We start from the raw sequence: 27,035 nt of genomic DNA, 5'->3' as shown, positions 1-27,035 counted from the left end.
CAAACTTTCCGATGGGAGTTTGGGAAACAACAGCCTTTTGGTTGCCAACTTAGACCTGGCTCTCCAGGGGTTCCTGGTTCTGTGTCTGTAGGTTTCACCTTGACCGCCACTGCACCCAGGCCAGTCCTTCGGGTCTGCTTCATCTCCGGGGATCCCTTCCCTCTCTCCCTCCGGGCCCATGCTATCCCTGTTGGAGGGGCCCAGAGAAGTCTCTCCTGGGGCGACTTCAGTCTGTCCTCTGCTGCCATTGCACAGTAACAGCCTTCCATCTACCCCATTTCAGGGCGGACCCGTGGGGCCTGCAGTCACTCTGGCCAGCCCTGCGACCCTTGGGAGCCACCATCAGCACCAGGGAGCGTGGGCTCCAGGAACCTCCTCTCTGCCCCAGCGGCTTCCTGTCGGTGCCCTCCCCTCCCACTTCCGTACCCCAGTTTCCACGGGGCCTGTGGCTGGGGGTAAGAACCCACCGACTCCCAGGGAGAAGCCTGCAGACCAGAGACCTCACCCCAAGGAGGTGGGTAAGAAAGAACGTGCTCCTTGTCTGTCCTGTGCGCAGCACAGGTCTTGTGCCCTGGGAAGGGGTGTCAATTCCTGTCCTGCACAGACTCCTAAACTCAGCCATGACAGTGGGTGGGAGCCCTGAGGGTGGTGGACAGAGGGATGAGGAGGGCGGCCCTGCCCTGCCAGTGCCTCCTCGAAGGTTCTGAGCCCTGCTGCTCTTCCTGAAAGTGCCCGTCTGCTTCACGGGGGTCTGGGACTAGCTGTCCCCCTCCCTTCTCCCTCCCGGCGTCTGACTAATCTTTCCTGGCAGGGCAGCACATCCTGCCCCCCTGTGCCCATGCCAGCAACAGCCCACATCACATGGGCCACATCTGGCTCCCTTTGAGCACATCCTCCCCGCCTTTGTCCCTCCCCTTTCTCTGCCTGGGGGCCTGAGCAGGGAGTGCCCCTGAGGACCCCTCTTTGCTGTCCTGCCCCCTCACAGTGGCAGACTGGCTCCTTCCCCTCCTTTCCACCTCCTCAGTCCTGGACATCTGGACTCCATCCTTCAGTGACCCCTCTCTCACCATATCCTGACTCCTTGGATCACCCCCCTTTCCAGCTCCTACTGAACAGCCCATTGGGAAGGGGGCCTTTTGCAAGGTTTGAGCCCCCAGGACTGTCCTAGGGTGGGGGAAAGCCTGGCAGCCGAGGGATTAAATCCCTTGAGCCCAGCCCCCTGGCCTGTGGCCAGCCTGGGGTGGGGGTGGATAGAGGTGACCCCAAGATCTGCGTGCATGGAGGGGTAGGAGTGAGCCTGGGCGGGAGGAGGGAGGGCTGAGGGGAGCGGTTTGGCTCCCCCTCTCCCTGCAGTCTTTTGTGAGGGATAGGGAGGAGCCTGGAAGGCCCTCCAGCTACTGGCCTCCCTCCTCCTTCCTCCGTGCTTAGCAACCGTTGTTGCTGGGTAAATATTTGCCCCACCAGGATCTGGGGCTGGAGCGTGGGTGTCAGCCTAGGCAGCGGCCCCTCTCCTCAATTCCTGGGCCTCTCCTCTGTCCAGCTCTCCTTTCCAAAGCCCTCTGGCCTGGATTCAAGATGTGACCCCTACAGCCTTGTCCCAAAGCTCCATTCCTCCTCCCCCCTCACAGTAGACCTCTTCCCAGGCTCCTCCCTTCACCCTCTCTGATCTCTCCCTTCATTCCCACTTTCCGTCTGTGCTCACCTCTCTGAATCCACCTTCTGCCCCTGATCCACAAAGGTACCTGGGGGAGACCTCACCCCTGAGCTGGATAGGTCCCTGCCACATCCCACTGGGAGCCCAGCCTGGCTTTCCCTTCTGCTAGATCTTGGTGCTGAGTCCCAGGACCTCACCTCTCTGCTTCAACAGGAATATGCCCCCATGCCTTAAGCCTTAGCTCAGCTCCCCAAGGCTCCAGGGGGAGAGAGAAGGGATGCGGGATGTTTTGATGGATACCTGTCCATCCTCCACCCACCATCCCCAGGAAGCTCTGCTTCAGGAAGCCAGCACCATTTTCACCTCCTCTGGGGACAGAGTTGAGGGAAAACCATGGCCAAGAGGAAACAGATGCCCCCTCAGCCCCTCCCTGGGCAGCGTGACAGTGCTCCAGCCTGAGCCCTTGCATCCTGTCCCAGCCGGCCCCTTGCTGCCCTACCCCCTCCTCCAGTGGTTTCCCCATTACCTGTCCCTGTGATGAAGAGCCCCTGGGGGGAGGGTCCAGGGCCAAAATGAGGTGGGCTCTCAGGGTGCCCTGAAATCTGTGGACTTACTGGGTATAGAGGCCCGTACTGCGCTGCGCGGCAGGCCCGTGGGCTAGCTTAGGGAGAGCGCCATGGGGGAATCTGGGCACTTGGACCGAGGCAGGGCTAGAAAAGAGGGGTTGGCCTGGATGATGCCCTAAGACTCCTCCCAGCTCTGAAGTTCTGGCTTCTAGGCCGTGAGTGGGGAAGCACGGGCCCAAGACAGTCCATTCCCAATCCCTAGGGGCCTCCCTCCTGGAGCTCCTGGTCTCCGCCCGGTTCACCTGCCCCACCTGCAGCCCCACCACTTCTGCAGCGAGTGCCCCTTGCTCTGCCCCACCCATAAGGAAATCTGCACTTTAACCAACATCCTCCCTGCCACAGTTCACTTGACCAGTAGACCCCCCCCCCCACCCCTCCCCCGCTTGAAGGGCCCTGGGGAGCCTTCCGAGGGGACCCGGAGGGGCTTGGGGGCTGGGACTGGCAGGAAGGTGGAGCTTCCAAGACGCTTGGAGGGGCCTGCCCAGGTGGTCACATAGTCGCGGACAATCTGTAAAAGGTATTTTCACACTTTTCAAAATAGGGCCTCCCCGCAACAACAAGAGGAGCATGTAGGGAGACCGACTGCCCGGTCGGCCTGCTGCTAGCACCGAGAGCCCCCCGCCCCAGTCACTGCTGCCGGCCGCTGACCCCCCAGTTTCGGGCCCCAGCAGCGATTGGCCGGCTGCGGGGCGAGGGGCGGGTGAGAGGGAATCCTCTTCTGCCTCACTTCCCGGAAGCGTGTAGCGGTACGGGGCCTGGGGACCCTGTGCTCCAGCCCCGGCCCCGGGCTTGTGGCGCTTGTTTGTTTCCTTGGCAACAGGGAGAGGAAACCCCCGCTCGCGAGCCCGGGGAGGCCCCGGCAACCGCGCCCACAGACGCACACAGCCTCACGCGCAGCCGCCCACGCGCAGGCCCTGCGTCAGCACAGCCCGCCGGCCGCGCCTCGGGGCTGGGGGCGGGGCCGGGCGCGGCCGGGGGGCGGGGCCGGAGGCGCCCGGGCCAATTGCAGCCCCATCCCCGTCCCGGGGCCCGCCCCTCTCCGCCCACCCGCCTCCCCCACCTCCAGCAGGGGCGGGGCCCGGGGCCCGGGGCTGTGTGGGGAGGAGGGAGGGAGAGGGCGGTGTGGGACTTTTGTTGGACTGGCTCTGGTCTGGTGTGCGTGTGGCTGTAAGGTGCACTGCCGCGTGTATTTTGACGGTTCCGGGAGCCTGAGACTCGAGGGTGGGACGACTACCTGGGCCCAGTTTGCTGGGGGTGGGGGGAAGGGAGTGGTTTGGAATGTTGGGGAGGAGCTCCGGGGCGGTTCCGGGATCTTGCTTTTGGATTGGTCTTCTTGGGGTCCAGTAGGATGTAGTTAACCTGGAGGCAGACACCTGGGGTTTGGGGCCTGCCTCTGTCACCTTTCAGCTATGGAGGCTTGAACAAGTCAGTTAACCCGCCCAAACCTCAGTCTCCTCATCTGTATGGTGGGGATCATGGTGCTTGCTCTGTGCACCTCCGGGAGATGTGGAGGGTTACGATAGCCATCTTCGTTGTGAAAGGCTCGTCACCCCAGAGACATCGCTTGGGTGTGAGAGTGAGGGGTTGGCTCTCTACTCATTTACCCGCCACCCCCCTGGCCTGGCTGGAGCGGTGAGGGAGGATGGCTGACCCCTGGCCCCACTCCTCCTAAAGCTGAGCTGAAGATTAAATGGGACCCCCTCCACTCAGCCCCTAGTCCAGCGCCTGGAGTCCTTCCAGTCTCAAGGTTACATTGATCACCTGTGCACGATTGATTCAGCACTTCAACGGGGGTTGAGTACCAGCCCCTGTGAGCCAAGGTTGCAGGACCCCAGCCTTCCATGAAGACCTCACTAAAGGATTCCCAGACCATGGCCTTGAATCTCCAAATCATTCCCCCCACCCTTCGCCACTCCCTAGCTTTTCAGATTTTAACCTGTGTTAAAATTCCAGTCGTGCTACTAAGCACATGACCTTAGACAAGTAGTTCTCAACTGGGGGAGATTTTGCCTCACGGGGAACATTTGGCAACGTCAAAGACATTTTTGCTTGTCACAGCTGGCAGTGGAGATGCCCCTGGCATTTAGTGGGTAGAGGCCAGACACCCCACAGGGCACAGAACCCCACCCAAGACAGAGAAATAACTGGCCCCAAATGCCAACGGTGCCACGGTTCAGAGACCCTGCCTTAAGTGAATAATTTTACCTTCCAGGGCCTCAGTTTCCTCATCTGTAAAACAGGCTAATGATAGCCCTTATAGAGCTATTGTGGTGGTTCAACAAGGTAGCGCGGATGCTCAGTGCCTCATAATAGCAAGTACTCCATAAACATCCCCACCCCGCTCATTATTGAATGCCTCCGGAATCCCTCCTGGCTTCATGCTTCTGAGCCCACTCCCTCTGGCTTACCTGGTGTCGAGGCCGGGGCCACCACCTCTTTCTTCCCTTGCCGGGCTCAGTGCCTCCCTGCTGTCCCTCTCGACCCCAGCCTTATTCCCACAGCAGGCCCCTGCCTCCGTGCCCCTCTTGGCCCACCCTTTCCCACTTTGCATCCGGTGGCCCTGCTCGGGCCAGCGGGCCAGGCTGCAACCCTCCTCTGCTCTTTCGTACTCCAGCACCTCTGCACACACTTCCTCTCGGGCACCAGGCCACGGCGTACCTCCCACGCGTCCCGTCAAAGCGGCATAAGAGAGTGAAGCATGTCCTGGCTGCTCGGTCCAATCCTGAGCTCAGCCTATTACTATCTATTTTGGGGGAAGCCAGTCTCACCTGTAAAACAGGGAAATAATCTTCCAGCTGTGAGGTGGTTCTCTGGACCAAGCTGAGAAGGTGTGTGAAAACGCACAGCTATGAAATCGTGGGGAAACATAGAAGCGATTCACTGTGGAGCGTTGCCTCTCTTTATAACTTTATTTCCATAGCGCTTACCATCTTCTAACAAACCATAATTTTCTCTTTTGTTTATTAACCGTCTCCCTCCACTAGAATGTCAGCTTCGTAAGGGCTGGGATTTTTGTCTGTTTTATTCACTGCTGTATCCCTAGTGTCTACAGCGGTGCCTGGCCCGTCGTAGTTGTCCACTAAATATTTATTGGGTGAGTGACTTCACTATTTATGTAGAGGGTATTTCTCTAAAGCTCCTAAATCTACCTCCTTCAAAAAGCCTCCCTTCAAATGCATAGATTTTTTTTTTTTTTTAAGTTCATTTATTTATGACAGAGAGTGCACGGGGCAGAAAGAAAAGAGAGAATCCCAGGCAGGCTCCACACTGTCAGCACAGAGCCTGACACAGGGCTCAATCTCACGAACTATGAGACCATGACCTGAGCCAGAAGCAAGAGTCAGACACTTAACCAACTGAGCCACCCAGGCGCCCCAGATTTTTTTTAAAGTAAGTCCTACGCCAACATGGGGCTCAAACTCAGGGCCCCGAGAGCAAGTCACGTGCTCCGCCGACTGAGCCAGCCCAGTGCACCCACGTGCATATTACTTAATCACCGCAGCACCCTTATTTTATAGCTAAGGAAACTGAGGCACTTGCCCGGGGTCACTCCCCTGAAAAGTGGCAGGGCCAGATGCATTTGTTAGGGACACAGATGACCGAGACCTGGTCCCTCCTGTCTCTCACAGCACTTTTGGGAGGAAGGGTCATGGAGGCAGGCCCAGGATGCTTTGCGCCCCCCTCTGGGGTCATTAGTCATCAAGGCAAGTGGCACTTCCACTGTCCAAACCAACCCTCGGACTGAACCCCTATATTCTGATATGACTCATTCATGCTCCAGCTCTCGGGCCTCTGGATTCCATCTGGAACTCATTATCCAGTCCAGAGTCCTGTGCTGCTCTTCAGCCGCTGTGCTTGGCTTTGCCTCTCCCTGTGTGTCCCTACAGTGGGCAAGTCCCCTGTGGGCAGGCACGGTGGCTCCGTCCTGTGCCTCTTCTAGGCATTCTACCCATGTTATAGATGAGGAACGGAGGCCCAGGGCCTTCAGGAGCAGATCTGTCATCACACTGCAAGGGAGAGGCAGGACTGGAACCTGGTCACCAGCCAGCTACCTCCGGCCACAACCCCAGCAGGCTCCCTCCTCTGGACCTGGCTTCCTCTGCTTTCTCCAGCTTCTTCTGGGCCTGGGGATCTATGCCCTGGCAGGGGAAGAGCAGACCGATGGCATTTGGAGTCCAGAGTGAGGATGGAATATTGAGGATACAGGCCCACTTTGAAGTTCAGATTTAGGATTGAGGCCTTTGAGGGTGGTGGTGCAGGTTGGGGGGGGCTTTGGAAAGAGCCTAGAGTGAAATTTGTGGTTAAGTTCCCCCCCTCCCTTCTCCTGCCTCTTTTCTGCAGAGATGGGGAGGTCTGGGATAGGAAGAGTTAAGTGTGGTTTTGCTTCCCCAGCCAGGAAGGGAAGCCGGGGCCTGTCTGGGACCGGGTGGGGCAGTGCCGGGGGGGGGGGGGGGGGGGGGGGGTTGCCGAGGCAGTGGGAACAGCATGAGCCCTGTCCCTCACGTTTCAGGGTAACCCACCCCGCCTCTGCTCTAGTTTGGGAAGAAGAAGCAGAACAAGACTTTTTGTTTTGTCTGAAAAGCAGAGAGTGGGCACCACGCCCTGGGGGAGAGGGCTGCAGGGAGGGGAGGCCATACCATGGGTCCCTCACCTGGGTGCATGTGGATTCTCACCACAATGCCCAGCCACCCTCCTAGACCCAGGGCCCTGAGCATCCCCCCTCCACGGTTCCCCTCTGTAAACACTCCGAGTCCTTGTCTTAACCCCAGTCCAACCCCTGAGGACTCAGGCCTGGCACAGGACCTGTCCAGCCAGGCTTCCCTTTCGCATTACAGAAACCCTGATGTCCTGGGGCTGCAGGAGTTAGCAACGTAATTTAGTCTTCTGGGTTCTCCACCAGAGAATCCACTGTGGGAGGCACAGGGGCAGGGCAGGGAGGCGCACGGGTTCTGGAGCCTCAGCAGGGCCACCTAAGTCTTAGAGAGGATGAGGTGGCCGGTGGGGCCAGGGCCAGGATTAGGGGAGGGGAGCAGAAGACTGATCAGAGGGGTGGTTGGTGAGACCTGGCTTGGGGGGCCTGGGTGGTCCTGCTTTGCGAGGGGGCCTGGCCCTTCCCTGGGCCCATGGGGGAGCAGACCCGGTCAGAGAGGGATGGAACGGTAAGTGTGGTGCACCAGGAAGGTGGTGGGGTCTTTGCTGTCCTGCCCACCATCACCTGCTTTCTGGCTCAAACCAGGATGGAGAGCCACCACTGGCTGTCCGGCTCCCTGCCCTGCTCCCCCTTTCAGGCCCCTCTGGGAACCACAAAAATCTGGGACCTGGTGTCCTGGCAACGTGATGAATGCACAGCTCTGGTATCTGTTTTAAATTATCCGTTAAAATAAGTACAGTCCTGGAAAAAAAAATAAGTACAGTCTTGGAGTTGGCGGGGTGGGATAGAAGGAGTAGAAAGGGACTGAAGTGGTGGTGGGGGGGCGGGGCGCTAGGCAGTCTCTTTTTCCAGTTTCCAATTGCTTGGGTCCGAAGGAAGGGGGCAGGGGATGGGGGTAGTGCCTGGGTCCTCCTCTGACTTTCTGAGGGGGCCAGTGGCTTGGTGCTTGGGTCTAAGACCCAATGCTTGATTTTGAAGGGAGAGGTTGGGGCACAAGATAGGAAAAGAGGGACCCCAAAGTTGAGAGTTAAAGGATCTCAGGATCCAGAACTTCCCTGCAGCCCAGCTCCCCGGGGAACCCAGGCATTCCTTCCCCACCCCACCCTGGCATACAGAAATGCAGCTTTGAATGGGCTGCCCACGTGTGTGTGTGTGGGGGGGGGGTGGGGTGACTCACTATTACTATGGGGAGGAGAGGGGGAGCCACTTGTGGAAGAAGAGTGAGTCACCCTGATGGGCACCAGCCTCAGCACCCCCCCCCACCCCCCACTTTCCTGGATCTGCCTGCCTGGTTCCTTCCCCTGCTTTACACCCGCTTTCCCTCCCCCCCCCCCCCGGCTCTTTGCCCACCCACTCTCGCCCTTTGGCTCTGCCTCCTACCCACGAAGGCCCGAGACGGCGGGGTGGGGGCAAGCTTGAAGCCGAGAGCCCTGAGCAGGCAGAATCAAGACGGGAGGAGCCCCAGGCCCACCGGGTGCGCGGGACAGGGTGGAGCCCCGCTCGGCCACCGCCCGGCGGCCCTCGCCCCTCCGCGCCGCCCCCTCACCTCCCGCTGCGGGTGTGCGGCGGCCCCTTTAAGAGCGGCGGCCCCTCCTCCCACTCCCTAGACCTATTAGAGCCTCGGCCCGGCGTCGGTGACTCAGAGTGTCCGCGGGAGCGCCGCAGCCACAGCCGCGCACCCGAATTCCGAGGTCCGACAGCACCCGGCCCAGACCCCACGCCTGCCAGGAGCGAGCCAGCCGGCCGGCGCGCTCCGACCCCAGCAGTCTCTGCCCTTCGGCCCGAGCCCCGCGCCCTTCCCGGGACCTCTGCCCCGCGGGCAGCGTTGCCACCCTGCCGGCCATGGAGACCCCGTCCCAGCGGCGCGCCACCCGCAGCGGGGCGCAGGCCAGCTCCACCCCGCTGTCGCCTACGCGCATCACCCGGCTGCAGGAGAAGGAGGACCTGCAGGAGCTCAATGACCGCCTGGCGGTCTACATCGACCGTGTGCGCTCGCTGGAGACGGAGAACGCGGGGCTGCGCCTCCGCATCACCGAGTCCGAGGAGGTGGTCAGCCGCGAGGTGTCCGGCATCAAGGCCGCCTACGAGGCCGAGCTCGGGGATGCCCGCAAGACCCTCGACTCGGTGGCCAAGGAGCGCGCCCGCCTGCAGCTGGAGCTGAGCAAAGTGCGCGAGGAGTTCAAGGAGCTCAAAGCGCGGTGAGTGCGCCCAGGTGGCGGCGCGCGGGCGGGAGCCGAGGGGGCGGGCGGCTGGTAACTAGGCTGTACCGCCCCCTCCGTCCCCGGAACTGCCCCAGCGGTGACTGGCAGTGCCGAGGGAAACCGTCGGGACCGGACAGAGAAGGGAGGGGTCTCGGGGAGAGGGTGGCGTGCGTAGGGAATGGCGGGGGCGTCAGGGCCGAGGAAAGGCGGGCGGCAGGCCCACGTTCAGTCCGGTTGGGGGTTGCCGGCCGTTTGGAGCCAGGGGCCGGGGCTTGGGCAAAGGACAGCTGGCCCTGCTGGTCTAAGAAATCGGGCTCCTCAGGACACACCGGAGTGGGTGAAAGGGTCCTGTTAGAACTTTCTTGATGGGCTTGGCACTGTGCCAACTCTGCCCAGACCGGCTCTGGACACATGATGCCCACTAAGACCGAGCACCCGTGCTGGCAGATATCCAGTGGTGCTGGAGAGAGGTTACCAAGTCAGGGACACGGAGGTGACCCCCCGGGCACAGCTCTTTGCGGCATTGTTTCTAAGAGTCGGGAAGCTCTCCCCTCGCCGCCTCCCGTCTGGGACCTTCTCTGGGCCCTGACAGGCCCACGGAACAGCTCCAGGAGCTCAGCTCCCCCGCAGCTCCCACAGCCCTTGGCCTGCTTGGCCCGGGAATGCAAGAGAGGGAGGGAGACGGAGGACGGGGGCCCCCGGCGCGGGCTCAGGAGGTCGTGCTATGCCCAGGTCGGCCGCACCCGCCTCGGCCCTCTGCCTGGGGTCCCGGAGGTTCGGGGCTCTGCCCCTCCCTGCCTCCCTGCTTGGGGTGAGCCGCTTTCATTTCCCGGCCAAGCCCAGTAGTCTTTGCTCTGGCCTATCCGCTGGGCCACTGACGTTTTCTTGATCTTTGCCTTATGAAACTGCTGGAGTACGGTGACATTTTTGAAATCCAGCCGTTGGAAGCTGCAGGCCACTCCCACCGCACCCATCACTGCCCCACCCTACCCCACCCTACTTGACTCCACCCTCCTGTCTAAAAAGGCCTTTGGAGCCTGGGAGTGTAGGCCCTCTTTCCCTAGCCCCTGAGAACTTGCTTTCCTCCTCTTTCCTCCCCTTTTCTCCGAGGACCCCCGAGCCAAAGGGCCCTAAAGGTGCTTGAGGTCCCTGGGCCGGGGGCCCCCTGGCTTGACTTCCTCTCTTTACCTCCCTTTTGATCCTATTCTCCGAACAACCGCTCTCTTCAGAGCCTCTCTGTATCCCGTGCTTGTTCTGCTATGCCCCGGTGAAGGGTGACTGGAAACTGCAGAGACAGGTTGACTTCTGGGGGAGACTGTTGACAGAGGTCATTCCTGGTGATATGACCGACTTAGCTAGCCGGACAGACAGGCAAGCTGGGGGGGGGGGGCCAGAGAACGAAACTAGTCCACTCAGCAAAGCCCCACTTATGGATTCTTGTGCAGGCGTTCTCAGCAGGCCTTTCTGTGGGGAAGACATTGATCGGGAATCAGGATGAGCAGAGTCTGTGATCCCTTACTAACCCAGCCACGCCAGTCTGTCTCCTCTGCCTCCTGGTGCAGCTGTCCGGGCCTGGGACACCAGGCGGGTGTGCGCACACGTGGGGCAGGGGCGGGGGTGGTGTGTGTACTTGTTATATTTAGCCACCTGCCTCTCTTTCTCCCCCACTGATCCTGGCTGGGGAGGCTGGGCTTCCGGAAAAGGGGGGTGGGCTTGCACACCTGGATCTCAGGCTGATGGGAGGCAGGCTGGAGTCAGAGGGGGCTCAGGCTGGGCTGTCTGTCCCCTTCCGTGTCCCCAGCCGGAGGACCCGGGATTTGTGGCTTCTTTTTGTGTCTGCTGTGCTCAGGGTGAAGTGGAGGAGAGTAGAATGAGGAATTCGGGAGAGGAAGAAAGGCACTGTCCTAACTCCTCCCCACTAAAGCCGAGAGAGAAGGTGTTGTCTGGATTAATGTTTAATTAGAGCTCAGAGTTCAGGGCCAGGCTTCCGGTTGGGATGCAAAGCTGTCTGTAAGATCCTGTGGCAATCCCTGGCCCAGCCTGGTACCTTGACCACACCCAGGGGCTTGGGGTGCCCTCTCACTGGGCTGGGTTATAGGCTCCAAGCAAAAACAACACCCCCAAGTCCCCCCCCCACACACACACACACACTCTGTCTATTCTGGAGTCTGAAACATTTGGACACCTAAGTGTGGCAAGAATGAGGAGCTGAGCACCAGGCAGGGCCCCACTGGGGTCCAGGCTTGGAGCTGGGCCCCATCCCAGGCATGACAGCTGGGTAGATGACTCAGATGCTGCCCCCTCCCTTCCACCCTGGTGGCTTTATGAGAGCCAGCAGGAGACAGGGTGGAGACGGCAGATGTCTTAAAGGGAGGGATGGGGGCCTGAATATCTGCATCCTCTGCCCCTGCTTCCCAGTGCATCCTGGGAGCCTTTCCCGCCTCCCTCCTTGGGACCTCCGGTGGTGGTCTGGAGCAGGGACCCGCGTGGCCAGTATGTAGCAGGTGGTTCTAGAGCAGAGTCCAGTTACGGGGCTGCAGCATAGGGCCGAGGTCTGTGTCTTCCCAGGTGGAACTGGTGGAGGAAGCCTGAGTCAGAAGTGGGGAGATCCTGGGCCCACAAAGCAGAAGCACTTCTTCCCCCCCGGACGAGGCTGGGTGCTTGACGACTTCCTGTATTGTCTGCCTTGCGCAGCCCCAGTGGGGAAGGACAGGGAAGTGCGGGCCCAGGCTTATCCCAGCTCTCACTGAGACAGGAACAGCCAAGGCCAGAGAGGCGCAAAGCCTTGTCCTGTGTCACACAGCGAGAGAGCGACAGGTCAGGACTTGAGCACGGGCCTTCTGACTTCCAGTTGTGTGCCTATATCATTAAGCCTTACTTCTTTAGCTTAGAGGACAGGTTGGAGGGTCCTGAGGGTAGGATGGGGTAGCCGAGGCTCCTGCAGCCTGAAGATTCTGGTCTGAGACCAGTGGGACCAGTGATACCCGAACGGCCTGCTGTCCTGTTAATACCCATCCTCTGTCCTACCTTGTCCCTGGAAAGACCCAAGACCCTGCCAAGACATGGGTCGTGAGACACAGCTCTGGGAGGCTGGGGATTCCTGTCTTGAGACTGTCTTGGGACCTGTCGTGGGAAGTGTCTACCTGGCTCCGACGAAGGCTGTGCCCTTCGGCAGAGACCTGGGGATGACGGGGATGGAGCCTTTGAGGGTACCCGGGCTCGTGGCCTCACCTGAGGGAGCCCCTGGGTTGTCTGTCCCCGCCACGGCCCCCCCCGGCCCTGAAGTCTACATTCTGATCCAAAGGGAAAGAAGGTGCAGCTAAACTCAGGGACTGAGCACCGCTTAGGGAGCCCGAGAGAAAACAGAAGAGACGGTAATTCCTACTCAGCCCCTGACTGCTTTCCTGTGATCGAGGCCCCTGGCTGGCACTTCCCCTGGCCTCCATTCTGAGATTTACTCTTGCACAGGATAGGCCCATGCCTCAGTCCTACCCCCCAGGGATTCAGTAGTTCAGTGTCAGGGCTGAAGCCAGGGACAGCTGGGGGAACAACTGGGAGGGGACGCCTTCACCCACCAGCTGTGCCTCCGCTCCCCTCCCCCAGCCTGCCTCCCCGCACCCCCCCACCAGGTCGGCTCAGAGGCCTGGCCCCAGCAACTTCACCCCATTCCCACCTCCTGGAGCCCCAGTGCCCCTGAAGGTGATGCAGGCCAACCTCTCATGTTCTTAGAAATGTCTGGAGAGAGGTCTCAGGTCTCCTGTCCCTTAACAAGACACGAGGTGGTCCACTAGCCAAGCGACAGGTTGCATGAGGTAGTGGAAACAGTCCTGGCCCTCGGTGTCCTAGGCTGGGTCCTGCCACTAAATGGCTGTGTGACCCTGAACAAGCCACGTCCCCTCTCTGGATTTCCCTAGCTGTGAAATAAAGCGGTTAGAGCAGAAGGTCTGCAGAGAGCCCTCACGAAGTAGAACCGTGACCCACGGCGTGAGACGTCAGTCCTCCACAATACCCAGCTATAACGTGAGAAACAAATATACTTAACGTGAATATAATTAGTAGCCAGTGCTATGCTCAATAGAAATCTGCCACAAGCCGTGGAGTTAAACGTGCGGACACGCTTCTCTCTTTCTCAAAGAAAGTTAGGAGCAGGTAATTATGACAATACGCTCTTGGCCTCTGCCGTTTTTATTGCTAGTAAGAAAGGACACTTTGTTGGGACGCCTCCCCTTTGAGGACAGTGGCGAGGGCTGTGTTGGGGAGAAGGCCTGTGCTGGGGGCGCGGGGAGGCCCTGGGAAAGACAGGGCTGTTACCTCAGAGTTGGCCAAGGCCTGACACACGTGTTTGCAGCTGGAGGGAGGTGCACGCTGACCTTGGGTGGCCTACCCGTTTCCCTTCCTGCACCCTTCGGGCTCCCCCAACCTGGGGCCGGGCTGTGAGGGGGTCTTGCAAGAGGACAGAGTTTGGGAAGGAGGAGCCGGGCGGGGAAGGGGTGCTCCCTGTCCCTTGGCGGGAGAGGAAGCCGGGATTAATTCTGGCTGGGATCCCAGGCCCGACAGAGGAGCTGAGTCACGGCAGAGGGCGGAGTGCAGAGTGGACGGGAGACCCTGAGCTGTTCCGTCAGACGAGAGATGGCTCCGGGTGGCCCCTGCATGGGGGACAAAGGGAGGGGCAGAGCACGTGTGTCCGTTTAGGGCTGGATCGGGGAGCTAGAGACCCTCATATCAAGGAGCCCGGTTTCTGGGCAGCTGAGGGGAGACGGTTTCTGGGCAGCTGAGGGGAGACGGATCGCCAAGGGCCCCCTGGTGCCGAGGCTCTAAGGCTGCACCTTCCCAGGCTGGGGCTGGAATGCGGTGGGACTAGAACTCCTAGGCCCTCCCACTTCCTTTGCCGAGCTTGGGGTGCGGCTCCCACCCCCTCTTGCCATCATCAAGGTTGATAATCCAGATAGAGGGTTAATGCATCCCAAAGAAGGAACTCCTGAGTCAGCTTCTTGTGGGGACCCCCTAAATGTCCCTACTCTGGCCGGCGCCTCCCTCTCTCTCCCCTCAGGACAGTCTGCCTCTTCCTAGGCTGTGACCCAGGCCCCTCCTTCTTTTGGTCTGTCCCCAGGCCTCAGCGCTTCATTGTTGCACAGAAGTCAAGAGTGACTTCTTGAGAGTCAGGCCAAGAAGAAGGAAAGCGGAGTTGGCAGGGACCGTAAGAGAGCAGTTGGTCAGGAAGCCGGCTGCCTGTCGTCCAGGACCCCGGGCCCGGCTCCTAGCCGTAGGCTCCTCCTGCCTGCGAACAACGCCACGTTGATACACCCGGCAGCTGTGACTCAGGCCTGGCCCCCTGCCAGCCCCAGCGCCTCTGCCGGAGTTGAGTCTGAACATGTCCACAGGCCTCCCGTCCCCTTCTCGGCCCCGGCCCCTCTCCTCCAGCCCTCCCTCTGTCTACAGTTGCCACCTGGCTTTGTCTAGGGGGAGGACAGCTGGGGCCGAGCGCCTCTGGACAGGGATCTGAGGGCCCCGGACCCCAGGCGTGTGCGGCAGGTGGAAGCAGGGCCAGGCCTGTGTGGGGAGGTCGGGGTGGGGTCCACCCCGAGGGGCCTACCTGCGCTTTCCAGCTGTAAGACCCTCAGAACGTCAGCGGGTAGGATTCGAAGAAAGCTGTTCCCCCTCAGTTCCTCTGTTGAAGGTCTCTTTTCCAGACGGGGCTGGTGCCTGGAGCGCCAGATGTCCCCGCCTTCCCACATCCTGCCCTTACCAGAAGGTGTTGGCCGACCCACAGACCAGCCAAGAGACCAAGCAGTGGTTCCCTTTCGGGGTGGGGGGTGTCCAACCCGCTTCACCGCAGCTGTGGGAGTGTGTGCGTTTGGGCCGCATCACTCTTGGACTGGGAGCCGGGGGTCGAGGCCTCTCCCAGGCTGTCTTCCTGGGTGCCTGGGTGCCACCCTCCTCGCACCTCCCCTCCCCCCACCCTGCCGTGCACCCTGCCATTCTCAGTGCCCTGTCCCTGTCTGCCGTGAGTGTCCTCAGGTGACCCGGCGGGCAGATTTTCAGTGCCTGAGCCTTTTCCTGTCTAGGCCTTGGTTTCCCCACCAGTAAAGGTGCAGAGGCTGGCCCGGGAGGAGGCCCCCTGGAAGCCAGGATTGTGTGGACTCCTAGCCCCCAGACATTCCAGGCACAGACTGGAAAAGCCCCAGACATTAGTGGACAGATAATAAACTGGCAGATGAAAACAACAGCTGAGCACATGTCAGGGGTGGGGACAAGAGCTGCAGCGCTGAGGGCCCCGCAGCCCAGGGAGGTGGAGGCAGATAGATTGCAGGGGGAGGAGCTGCAGGAACAAAGGGAAGGGTGGCCAACAGGAGCCGCCCCTCACTGGCAGGAAGTAGGCTTGGGCCGAGTTCTGCCGTCCAGGGAAAAGAGGGGACAGTCCTGGCGCTGGTGCCTACCCGCCCGCCCATCCTGACACTGGGACGCCCCGCCCTGCACGGCCCTGTCCTGCCACAAGGGGCGCCTGCCCTGCACGGCCCTGTCCTGCCACAGGGGGCGCCCCGCCCCGCCACAGGGGGCGCCCTTCCCTGCGGGCCCTCGGAGACTCGCTCTCTCCACCCCCCACCCCCCCCCCCCCCGCCCACCCTCACCCCTCTCTCCGGTCCTGGGGTCTCGCCATGGGGAACTCTGTGTGCCGGTGAGGCTGAGGGGCTGAGGCTGGAGGGGACTGGGGCGGGAGCCCCTGCAGGGCTGGGCCAGCTCCTAGAAGCCCCGTGGCCATCTTCCCCTCCCCCTCGTATGTTCAGCGCCAGGTCTCTGTCCCCGTATCTCTTCCTCAGCCCAGTGGGAGAGGAAACGAGGGCCTTGCAAGTTGTCCCCAGCAACGGGGCCCAAACAGGCCTGGGCTGCCTGGCTTGCATATCTGGCATCCGAGCAGGGCTGAGGTGGGGGTGACTCAGCGAGCGGGCCAGCTCCTGGCCCCGTGCCCAGCCGACCCCTTTGCTGCCCCCGAGGCCCGGCAGACCCCCCGGCCCCGCCCTGGGCCCGGGTTCTCCGCACCCTGCCCTCCCCGCCCCCTGCCCCCTCCCCCCTCCCGAGATGGGAGCTGCCCGCCGTGGGAAGAGGCAGAAACAGGATGCCCAGCCCTCCTCGCCCCACGAGGCCCCTGGGATGGAGGAGCCTGGACGTGAGGGCTGGGGCAGGACAGGGGCAGAGTCAGGGTCTCCCCTGTGAGCGCTAGAGGATTTCCTGACCCCACCGGGGTATTTTCTGCCCCAGGATGAGTCACCTGCCGCCCAGCTCCCCGGCCCAACCCCACCCGCCGCCCCAGTGGCCCTGGCACCTGACGCGCTGACCGCCTGGCCAGGCTCTGCTTGCGGTCCCTGCTGGCACAGGGAGGTGGGGGACGGGGGAGGCGCCGGGCCCTGCACCCTCTCTTGGGGTGTGCGTGTGGCTCCCCGGCCACAACTCCTGAGGGCTGAGTCATGAGCCTGTGGGTGATAGTGGCTTCTTCCCCACAGATGGGAGCTCCCCAGCCTGACTGAGAAAACCGCGGGGGCCCCCCCTCCCCTCCCCGGGTGCTGGCGGTTTCCCCCTGCGGGCAAAGCCAGTCCAGCCTCCAGGACAGATAGGCAACTAGACCCCTTGCTGCTCGGGAGGCCGCCCTGGTGGCGGGGCCGAGGGCTCCGCAGCCCCCCTGGCTGCTGGGCTACCGACTTGCTGCGGGCCCCCGGACGTGCTCTGTGCCTCAGTGTCCCTGGTCACACGGTGATGGCCCGACTTGTAGGCAGCTGTGCAGACCGAGCGCTAACGTTGAGAGCGGTGCCTGCTCCGTGACCAGCCCCGCCGGGGCGTTTGCTGCCGTCGTGTTGTTAGGATTACTGCCGTTGTACCCCATGGCCCGAGGCTGAGGGTGGTTGGCCGACTGAGCCTGGCAGAGGGCCGGCACCCGCTCCTCTGTTCTCAAGGTCTGGGAAGGCGTGTCCTCAGAGATGCCACCTGAAGCCGCGGGGGGGGGGGGGGGGGGCTCCTTCCCGCCTCCCCCGGCCCAGGCCACCCCTCTTCCTCCTGTGGCCAAGGAGGGCGGTGCGGCGGAGGGGAGGAGCCCCCAGCGGCAGCGTGGACTGTGACCCTGTCCCTGCTGCCACCGTGTGCGGCACTGCACACGGGCCTCAGTTTCCTCATCTGTTCAAGGAGGGCTTGAGCTGGCCCCACCCTGAGCTCCCTGCAGCTCTCCCAGGTGCTGAGAGCCGGCCGTGGCCGTGGCCATCAGCCTGCAGGCAGAGGAGGCCTCTGTGGGGCAGGCCCTGCACCTGGAGCCGGCCCAAGGAGCGGGAGCCTGCGGCCGCCGCGGAGCTTCACTTTACCAGCGGTTTCTTCTTTTTCATCCCCCCCTCACCCCCCCTGCATCTGGCTCAGCTTCGGAAAAGTTCTGAAGTCATGGAAAGTTGGGGCTGTGCTCCCAGCCAGGGGCTGGGCCGGATGGCAGCCAAAACCTGAGCTGGGTTTTGACTTTATTTTTAGCTTTTCTGGCTGAGACGGAGGAGGGGAGACATCCTCCAGTTCTGGAAGGGCCTCTTTTCACGGGAGACAGACACTGTTGCTTGTTCCGAGGTGTGGCCAGAGGCCGGGAGCAGCAAGATTGTGGGGGAGGTGAGGGTCCCCTCCAGGTCTTCCCATCTTCCCCCCACCTCCGAGCGTGTCTCTGTGTCCCCCTCCTGGTGGAGCCTGTTTGAAAAGTCCTGAGCTGGTGGCAGGAGAGTGCTGCCTGTCCGGGCCCCTCCCTGCAGAGCCTCCTCAAGGCTGGCCTCTGCCACTGCACCTTGTCACCATCACCCGTGTCACCGTCACCGCTGGGCCCCTGGGAGCTTAGGGCTTTTGCAGAGGCGAAAAATGCTGGCACGGTCACTTTGCTTCTTCCCAGGACGGAAATGTCCCCTCCTGCCCACATTTGGTTCCTTTTTTCCCTTCTGCCACGTGGGCCCACGCTTACGACTCAGGAGTTACGGATGGCAGCCGGGGCCGGGCCCCCTGGGTCTTTCCCTGCACTCCCTGGGTCTCCTGCTTTCTCTCACCAGATGCTGGTGAGGTGATAATAACATCTGGAAAGTTCTTGGGTTCCCCAGAAGTTTGGACCCCTCTCCTTCTCCAGTTCAGTATCTTTGGGGCCCAGAAAACGGAAGGAAATGGCAGAGGCATCCCCTGTTTATGTGTTTATTTGGCTAAAGCTTCACCCACTTTCAGGGCTGGGGCCCAGATGGGCCTGGAGGCTCAGGGGCCACATCTGGAGCCAGATGCTGAGGCTTGTGGCCGAAGGGTAGGGTTTAGTGTTCTCTCAAGTTCTGTAAGGCCTGGGAGGAAGGCAGCTGGACCCCCGTGCTTGGCCCCGGTCAGGGGACTCAGCCTGGGTCTGGAAAGGGAAGGGCCAGTACCGAGCCTAGTTGTCCTTATCCCTGACTTTTAACCGGACTTTCCCTCTGCACAGTCTCCGTGTGTAAAAGGGGCCAGGAGAGGTGACCAGTACCTTGGGGGCCCAAACTGAGAAGCTATAGGGATGCATGGACCCCAACACTGGGAGCCTGGTTGTCTGGGTCCCTGCAGGGAGGGAGGCCTGGCCCAATGGGAGGGAGATGGAGTCAGGGAGGAGGAGGTTAAGGCCCTGTGTGGGAAGGGGCAGGAGACAAAGGTGGCCCTGTCTCTTTGGGAAGGAATGGGAGGAGAGGGAGGGAAAGCATTGATCTCACGGGATTGCGCTTTCCCCTTGGCCCCAGGCACGTTCCTGAGCACTGAGTCATGGGAAGGGTGGAGAAGCAGGAAGGGGGTTTTGGGGACCTTGGGGGAAGTGGGAGTCCAGTCCCAGAGGCGGGCAGATGCTAACAAACCACAAGCAAGGATGCCCTCTCCTGGCAGTTTGAGGGACAGCCAAGCCAGGCCCCGGCTGGGCTGGCCGCCTAGGAGGTGGCTTCTGTCTCTCTGTGGGGGACCCGGCTCTCTCTAGGGATTCTAAAGCTACTCTTCCTTTGCTTCCTTAGCAATACCAAGAAGGAGGGCGACTTGATGGCCGCCCAGGCCCGCCTCAAGGACCTGGAGGCCCTGCTCAACTCCAAGGAGGCCGCCCTGAGCACCGCGCTCAGCGAGAAGCGCACCCTGGAGGGCGAGCTCCATGACCTGCGGGGCCAGGTGGCCAAGGTGAGGCCACCCGCCAGGGCCCGCCATGACCCCTCCTCCCCCCAGAGAAGTGCAGGCTCGCCCTACCCACCCTTTCACCCCACTTGCTCTCCGAGGCACCTGTCTGTCCCGTTACACGGACAGGGCATCACAGCCATCTGCCCGCCCTGGTGCCATTTCAGCCGTCCCCACCTCGCTGCGTCCTGCCCGTGCATCTGGCACAGCGGGTTTACGGTCGTCCACAGCTGGGGCGCCTGGCTGGGAGAACGTGCGACTCTTGATCTCGGAGTCACGAGTCAGAGCCTCATGTTAGGCATCCAGCTTACGTTAATAAATAAAGTAGTACGCAGACGTTTGCACGTAAGTCTGCAACAAACCGTGCCTGGCCCTGGATCCCTCCTGGTGTGGCTGTCCTGTAAGAGAGCGGAGGTCTCTGGAAGACCGAGCCAGCCTGAAGTCGGCAGTGGATGGTCTATCACAGACGGGACGGGTGTTCTTGATGCTTGGCATGTATATGGCTGTCTTTCCTTCCAAGGCACGTTGCTGTCTGTCCTGGGCTCTCGTCTCTCACATCGCGAGCTCAGAACAGAATCAAAGAAGCCGACTGGCTCCCGGTTCTGCCGCCTCACTGCTCAGAGCAGGGCCAGGACCAGGGTCAGGGGCCAGGCTCTCTGGGCTCGGCCCTCTCCCAGGCCCCGCCACCAGAGTGCGCCCAGCACACGGGAGACGCCAGTGGGTTGAGCACTAAGGCTGGGCTGGAGCCTTCTCCTCCAGGCCTCCTGCCGGCCCCTGCGCTGGCCAGCGGGCCTCTGGGAGACCAGAATCTGGGAGGGGTTCTCTGCCACTCAAACTTCAGAGATCTTTCTGTGGCAGAGAAGGGGGCATCTCTTCACGGTCCAGCCCCTGCCTTCCCGCGCAGCCGCTGTCCATGTCGCCACCCCTGAGCCCTGCCGGCTCTGGCGGAACCGGGGACCCCGAAGCTCGCTGTGCCTCTGCGCCTCCAGGCCTTTACACGGGCCTTTGCTCCTGTGCTCAGGCGGCGTCCCCCTCTGCCCTGGGCACGTCCCAAGAGCCTGTCCTGCAGGCCTCAGCCCCCCGGAGGCCTTCCCAGACCCCCTCTACCACCCCAGGCGGACTGTGGTTCCAGCGTACTCTGGACTTGCTGTGTGTGGTGCCTCCTCTCGTTTCTTAGCGGGCGGGTAAGGGGACAGCGGAGGCTGTCCGTCCCCCGGGCCTGTCCCTCACCTCTGCCTCCCCCCTCCCAGCTCGAGGCCGCCCTGGGTGAGGCCAAGAAACAGCTCCAGGACGAGATGCTGCGGCGGGTGGACGCGGAGAACAGGCTGCAGACCCTGAAGGAGGAGCTGGACTTCCAGAAGAACATCTACAGCGAGGTGGGGACCGTGCCCCGCCCGCCGGAGGGGCAGGGGGGCAGGGCTGGGGGCGGCTGTGGGCGGAGCTCGCCCCGCCTGCCTCGTGCCGCCGGACGGGGAGAGCGGGGTGTCTGGCGCCCGGCCCCCAGGTGACGGCGGGGTGACGGTGGCCCCATCGGGGGTGGGACGGGACGGGGACGGGGACGGGGACGGGGTGGGCCGGCCACCCGGGCCGCCTCATCCTCCGAGGACGAGCTCTGATCTTGGTTCCCCGTCCCCCCCCCCCCCCCCCGCTCCCAGGAGCTGCGAGAGACCAAGCGCCGCCACGAGACCCGGCTGGTGGAGATCGACAACGGCAAGCAGCGTGAGTTCGAGAGCCGGCTGGCGGACGCCCTGCAGGAGCTGCGGGCCCAGCACGAGGACCAGGTGGAGCAGTACAAGAAGGAGCTGGAGAAGACCTATTCTGCCAAGGTGCCTGCCCGCCCCCCCGGGCGCCCGCCCTGCGCCCCCTGGGTCCCTCTCGGGTCCCCGCGGCCCTAACCCTGCGTCCTCCCCCCGAAGCTGGATAACGCCAGGCAGTCGGCCGAGAGGAACAGCAACCTGGTGGGGGCCGCGCACGAGGAGCTGCAGCAGTCTCGCATCCGCATCGACAGCCTGTCGGCCCAGCTCAGCCAGCTGCAGAAGCAGGTGCCGCCCGCCTCGCCTCTCCACCCCCTCACCTCTGCCCGCCTCACTTCTATACCGCCTCGCGTCTCTCCTGCCTCGACCCCGCCTCGCCTCTATCCCTCCTCGCCTCTACCTCGCCTCGCTTCTACTTGCCTCACCTCTGTACTGCCTCGCCTCTCTCCTGCCTCGACCCCACCTCGCCTCTACCTCGCCTCGCCTCTACCCCACTTCGCCTCTCTCCTGCCTCGCCTCTACCCCGCTCCGCCTCACCTCTGTCCCATCTCACCTCTATCCTGCCGCCGGGAGCCAGTGGCAGTGGTCGGGCGGGATGTAGGGCCCGGAGGAGGGGAGGGTAGAGGCGAGGGACAGAATGTGCCCCCAGGACCACGGACTGAGACGACCTGGCTGCTCCTCCAGGCCTCTTACATCCCCGTGTGACCCTCACTCCCGAGAGCCTTGGTTTTCCGTTTGAAAACGGGGGCTGTATTTGCCCTGCACGAGGCTCAGTGTGCGGTCAAGCATCCGCCTCCTCCCGGCCGGCCGTGCGTGTGGCCACGGGAGACGGGTTCCGGGCTCGGCACAGGGGTTTCGCTTCGATGCGGGGAAGGGCTTCCCGGCCACCAGCCGCGCCACGTGACAGCCCCCTGCGGGCTCCGGTGCCTCGAGAACCTGGGGAGGGGGGGGGGGGCCCGGGGGCCGCGGGCGCTCACCAGACCCCGGCTCCCTCGCCCAGCTGGCCGCCAAGGAGGCGAAGCTGCGGGACCTGGAAGACTCGCTGGCCCGGGAGCGCGACACCAGCCGGCGGCTGCTGGCGGAGAAGGAGCGGGAGATGGCGGAGATGCGGGCGAGGATGCAGCAGCAGCTGGACGAGTACCAGGAGCTGCTGGACATCAAGCTGGCCCTGGACATGGAGATCCACGCCTACCGCAAGCTCCTGGAGGGCGAGGAGGAGAGGTGGGGCCGGGAGGGGCGGGGCGGGGGCGGGGCTGGCGGAGGAGCGCCCCGCCCACCAGCCGCCCGCCTTGCCTTGACCGGGGCCCCTCTGTCCCCCTCGCCAGGCTGCGCCTGTCCCCCAGCCCCACCTCGCAGCGCAGCCGTGGCCGCGCCTCCTCCCACTCCTCCCAGACGCAGGGCTCGGGCAGCGTCACCAAGAAGCGCAAGCTGGAGGCCGCCGAGAGCAGGAGCAGCTTCTCACAGCACGCTCGCACCAGCGGGCGCGTGGCCGTGGAGGAGGTGGACGAGGAGGGCAAGTTCGTGCGGCTGCGCAACAAGTCCAGTGAGGTAGGTGCCCCCCCCCCCTCCGCCTCCCCGTCACCCCCCCAGCCCCAGGCCCAGGGGCTCCAGCCCGGGGAGGGAGCAGACCCCGAGAAAGAGAGCGGCGCCCCTCCCAGAGGCACTCGGGGGCGGGTGTGTCCCTCCACGGTGGGGAGCGGCTCCGGACTCCCCCTGGCGGCCAGGCCCCCCCCCCCCCCCCCCCCCCCCCCCCCCGTGAGCTATCTGACCCCTCTGAGCGCCCGAGATGAATAACAGCCCCTCGGTCTTTGAGTTGCTGGAAGTTGAGTGTCCAGCGTGCGCGGTCCCGCCTGGGCGTCCGCAGACCTCGGCTGTTTTCCGCGACGGGGCCCTGCCTGGGCCCTTGAGCAAGACGGACCAGGAGTGTGAATGAGCCTCCCCCCGCCTCCCCCTTCCCTTCCTTCCTGGCAGGACCAATCCATGGGCAATTGGCAGATCAAGCGCCAGAATGGAGATGACCCCTTACTGACCTACCGCTTCCCACCAAAGTTCACCCTGAAGGCCGGGCAGGTGGTGACGGTGAGTGGCAGGCGTTTGGGACCCTGGGGCGGGTTGGGTGGGGGAGGGGTAGGCCTGAGGACGGGCACGCCGGACCGAGCACCTTCTCTAACCCTGCCCCGCTCCAGATCTGGGCTGCAGGATCCGGGGCCACCCACAGCCCCCCTACCGACCTGGTGTGGAAGGCACAGAACACCTGGGGCTGCGGGAACAGCCTGCGCACGGCTCTCATCAACTCCACCGGGGAGGTGAGTGTGCCGCGGGCCGGCACAGGGCTGCACAGGGCCCCCCCTTGGTGGGCAGTACTGGAGCCGGGGGCACCCAACCCCAGGGAGCCAGTTCAAGGCCACTTCGCCCTAAGTCTCCCTCCGCTGCAACCCCAGGCGCCAAACTCTCCACCCAGTGCTCACACCCGAAGATGCCTCCCCCAGCAGCGCGAGGGAAGGAAGGTGGGCGGCGAGGTCATCACAGGCAGAAGCACACTCCTACCCAGAGAGCCTGGCAGTGCCCTCTGGGGGAGAATAGCTCCTTGGCTTGCACCCCACAGAGGTTGGGAGCGGGCCGGACAAAGGGCGCACCGTGGGAAAGGCTCTTTGGTGGCCACTGTGAGAGGACACACGACCCCACTCCTGCCCCGACCCGCTAACCCTGGGGCCTGGCCCCGTGTCCCCGCAGGAGGTGGCCATGCGCAAGCTGGTGCGCTCAGTGACCGTGGTCGAGGACGACGAGGACGAGGACGGAGACGATCTGCTCCATCACCACCATGTGAGTGGCAGCCGCCGCTGAGGCCGAGCCCCCGCCGGGGCTCCCAGCCAGGCCTCCCCTTGCCAAAGATCTTTTCATTAAAGAACGTTCTGGAACTTCACGCGCTGCCCTGGCTTTTCTTCTCTCCTCCCTGTTCCTCGAGCAGGGAGCCCAGGTGTCTGGGAGGAGGGACTTCCTGACGCCACAGCGTCTTCCCACGGGAGCAGTGGACGGGGCTGTGGATTTGTCTCCCGGGACGGGGAAGGGAGGACAGAAGTGGGGCACCCAGCCTGCCTCTCTCTCCCCAGCCCCTGCTGCATGCACCTCCTCCCCCAACCCCCCCATCCCTGTCCCTCATACCACGGATTTTCCTGCAGGACCGTCCCCCCACCCCCACCCCATTTATTTTGCATGCCTGCCACCCAACAAGCTTGCTCACTGGCCCTCCCCTGTAAGCTCAGAGAGGCCGGGGCGGAGCCCAGCCAGAACCCCAGTTCCCTGTCCCCACGTCTTCCTGACCCCGTCTCTGCCTTTCCACGCCTTGCCCTCCTCCCAGCCGGGCCCTGCTCCGGGGGGCCCTGAGCACAGAACCCGCCTTCCTGCCTGGTGGCGGTGCCGCAGGAGCGCAGAGCCGGGTGCCGGGCCTGAGCGCTGTCCCAGACCCGCCGTCCCGCCTGAGCCTTGTCTTCCTCCTCAGGGCTCCCACTGCAGCAGCTCGGGGGACCCCGCCGAGTACAACCTGCGCTCACGCACCGTGCTGTGCGGGACGTGCGGGCAGCCTGCGGACAAGGCTTCCGCCAGCGGCTCGGGAGCCCAGGTGGGCGGAACCATCTCCTCTGGCTCTTCCGCCTCCAGTGTCACGGTCACCCGAAGCTACCGCAGTGTGGGGGGCAGTGGGGGGAGCGGCTTCGGGGACAGCCTGGTCACCCGCTCCTACCTCCTGGGCAACTCCAGCCCTCGAACCCAGGTGAGTTTGTCCCTTCGCCTCCACCCCTGCAAGCAGAGGACCCTGGTCCTTGAGGGTTAAGACGAGGGGGCCCTGTGCGGGGGGAGGCCTTCTCTTCCGCAGCCCGGGGGAGCGGGAGCCTCCTCCCCTCAGCCCCAGATCCTAGGCAGTCGGCTCCCGCGTCCTGCCCCTCCCGTCTGAGCCCCAGACTGGAGGGCGGGGGCGGGGCCGGGGGCACCGGGAGGGCTTCCGGGGGAGTCCCCCCCCCCACACCGTGGCTCACACCCGTCCCCTCTCTCTTCTCTCTCAGAGCCCCCAGAACTGCAGCATCATGTAATCTGGGACCTGCCAGGCCCGGGTGAGGGTGGAGACCTCCTGAGTCCTCCTCACCTCATGGCCATCCCCCGCCCTGCACCTCAGGGGAGGGGGCTTGAAGCCAAAGAAAATACCCCTTTGGTTTTGTCTTCTATGTTTCGTTTTTTTCTAAGAGAACTTATTTTCTACAGTGGTTTTATACTGAAGGAGAGACACAAGCAAAAAAAAAAAAAAAAAAAAAAGCTCTATCTCCACCCCCGTCCTTTCCCTGCTTCCAGGAAACTCACATCTGCCTTAAAACCAAAGAGGGCTTCCTCCAGAAGCCGAGGGAAAGGGATGCTTTTTACAGAGCCTAGTTTCTGCTTCTGCGCCCTGCTGCTGCCCCCACCCCGGGGACCCCACGAACATGGTGCCTGCGAGGCGGGTGTGGAGCCTTCTGGGCCGGCCTCCAAGGGAGAGGGGGCCGAGCCGGGCCCCTCGGCCAGCCCCCGTCGGTCCACTACACCTGGCTGAGGCTCCTTGCCCGCCCCGTCCCAGTCCCACCCCTGCCCCAGCCCCGGGGGCGACCCATTCTGCCAGGTACCAGCCGCACTTGCTTTTTCTGTATTTTATTTAGACAAGAGATGGGAATGAGGTGGGAAAGAGGGGAAGGAAGGTTCTTTGAGCCTGCCTCACCTGGAAGCCAGAAGGGAGGGCTCTGCCCTGTTACTGGAGGTCAAGGTCAAGTGGGTGCAGGGGAGCAGGGAGAGGGGAGGGTTCGAGGAAGGGTGGGAGCCTGCCGTGGCCCCACCCCGGAGGAGGAAGGTGACAAGCAGTGGAGGATGTGCATCTGTGGTTTTGCAAACACTAAAGAGCCCCTTGCCCCCCCTTTCCCATCTGCACCCTTCTCTCTCCCCAAATCAATACACTAGTTGTTTCTATCCCTGGCTGCTGTGGTATCTGTCTCTGTTGATGGGCGTCACCGAGAGTTTGGAGGGGCAGACACACACGCACGCACACATGTCGCGTGGTCACCCGCATCCTCGTGCTCGGGACCGTCCAGCCTCACCCCTGCTCTGGGGGACGCGAGCTGAAGCCCTCAGAGCTTCGGATCCACACCTGGGTCCTCCGGTGCCTGGTGGGGAGAGGCTTTGACATCAGCAGGGCCCTGTCCCCAAGGACAGAGGGGTAGAGCCTGATGGAGGGCCCCACCTTCCTAACCTCCTTCATCTGGTCAGCACCCACCTGAGAGCCTTCTGTCTGCCAGGCCCCGAGCTGCCTCGGGACCTGGGGCAAGGACAAACGGGGGAGGGTGTAGGAGAGAGTGAGAGCAGCAGGACAGCCTTCGGTCTGACTTTGCAAGCCAGCAGCTGAGGTCCCCTTGTGCTCAGCTTGGGGGCAGGGAGACAGGACCGCACACTCCGTGTCCTCGGAGAAACTCCACCCCAGCCGACGTCCCAGCATGTGCGTGCGGCTGCAGACGAGGGGACTGTTCGGGGCAGCAGGAGCCTCGGAGGGGGAGATGACTTTATAAGCCAGGAGCCAGGGGTCTGGGGCGAGGGGAGGGCCCCACACAGGGAACAGGAGCCACGGAGAGCAACCGCTCCCCTGGCCCTTTCTAGATCCCGAAGCATCTCTGCCCTATTTCATTTGGCCCCCCGTAGTCTTGAGAGGGACCATCCCCTCTGCCCCTGGAAACGGGGGCTCTAAGTGAACTGCCACACGGCCAGTAGGCGCCCCTGCTCCTGTGACATCACTCTCCCCTCTGAAGGGAAAGCAGAGATGTTAAAGTATATGTTCCCTGGGGCGAAGGAGCTGGGCCGCAGTGACAAGTCAGTGAGAAAAAGAGCAAGGTCTGGGATGATGGGGGACATTCTAGAAAAAGTGTTAAGGGGGCTGCGGCCAGGTGCCCCTGGAAGAGGGATGCTGAGAGGGAGGGGTGTGAG

General features: G+C 62.9%; 1 protein-coding gene and 1 long non-coding RNA gene across 2 annotated transcripts; one reads left to right on the top strand and one right to left on the bottom strand.

Annotated features, from left to right (window-relative positions):
- Window positions 1–317: 317 nt before the first annotated feature.
- LMNA (lamin A/C) lies at window positions 318–26,030 on the top strand. The gene is made up of 13 exons (XM_078440588.2): window positions 318–514; window positions 8,539–9,129; window positions 19,143–19,299; window positions 20,544–20,669; window positions 20,949–21,119; window positions 21,210–21,335; window positions 22,048–22,268; window positions 22,373–22,595; window positions 23,019–23,126; window positions 23,234–23,353; window positions 23,781–23,870; window positions 24,547–24,816; window positions 25,106–26,030. The coding sequence occupies exons 2-13, from the start codon at window positions 8,774–8,776 to the stop codon at window positions 25,130–25,132; spliced, it is 1,995 nt and encodes a 664-aa protein (XP_078296714.1). The 5' UTR covers window positions 318–514; window positions 8,539–8,773; the 3' UTR covers window positions 25,133–26,030.
- LOC144614829 (uncharacterized) lies at window positions 13,302–14,839 on the bottom strand. Its single transcript, XR_013553055.2, has 2 exons — window positions 14,726–14,839; window positions 13,302–13,778 (listed from the first exon to the last, which is right to left on the bottom strand). It is a non-coding gene; the product is annotated as an uncharacterized LOC144614829 (long non-coding RNA).
- Window positions 26,031–27,035: the final 1,005 nt, after the last annotated feature.

The sequence above is a fragment of the Panthera onca genome, chromosome F1 (genome assembly GCF_046562875.1).
Source record: "Panthera onca isolate mPanOnc1 chromosome F1, mPanOnc1 haplotype 2, whole genome shotgun sequence".
In the NCBI taxonomy this organism is placed as follows: domain Eukaryota; kingdom Metazoa; phylum Chordata; class Mammalia; order Carnivora; family Felidae; genus Panthera; species Panthera onca.
This window is presented reverse-complemented; position numbering and strand designations above follow the sequence as displayed.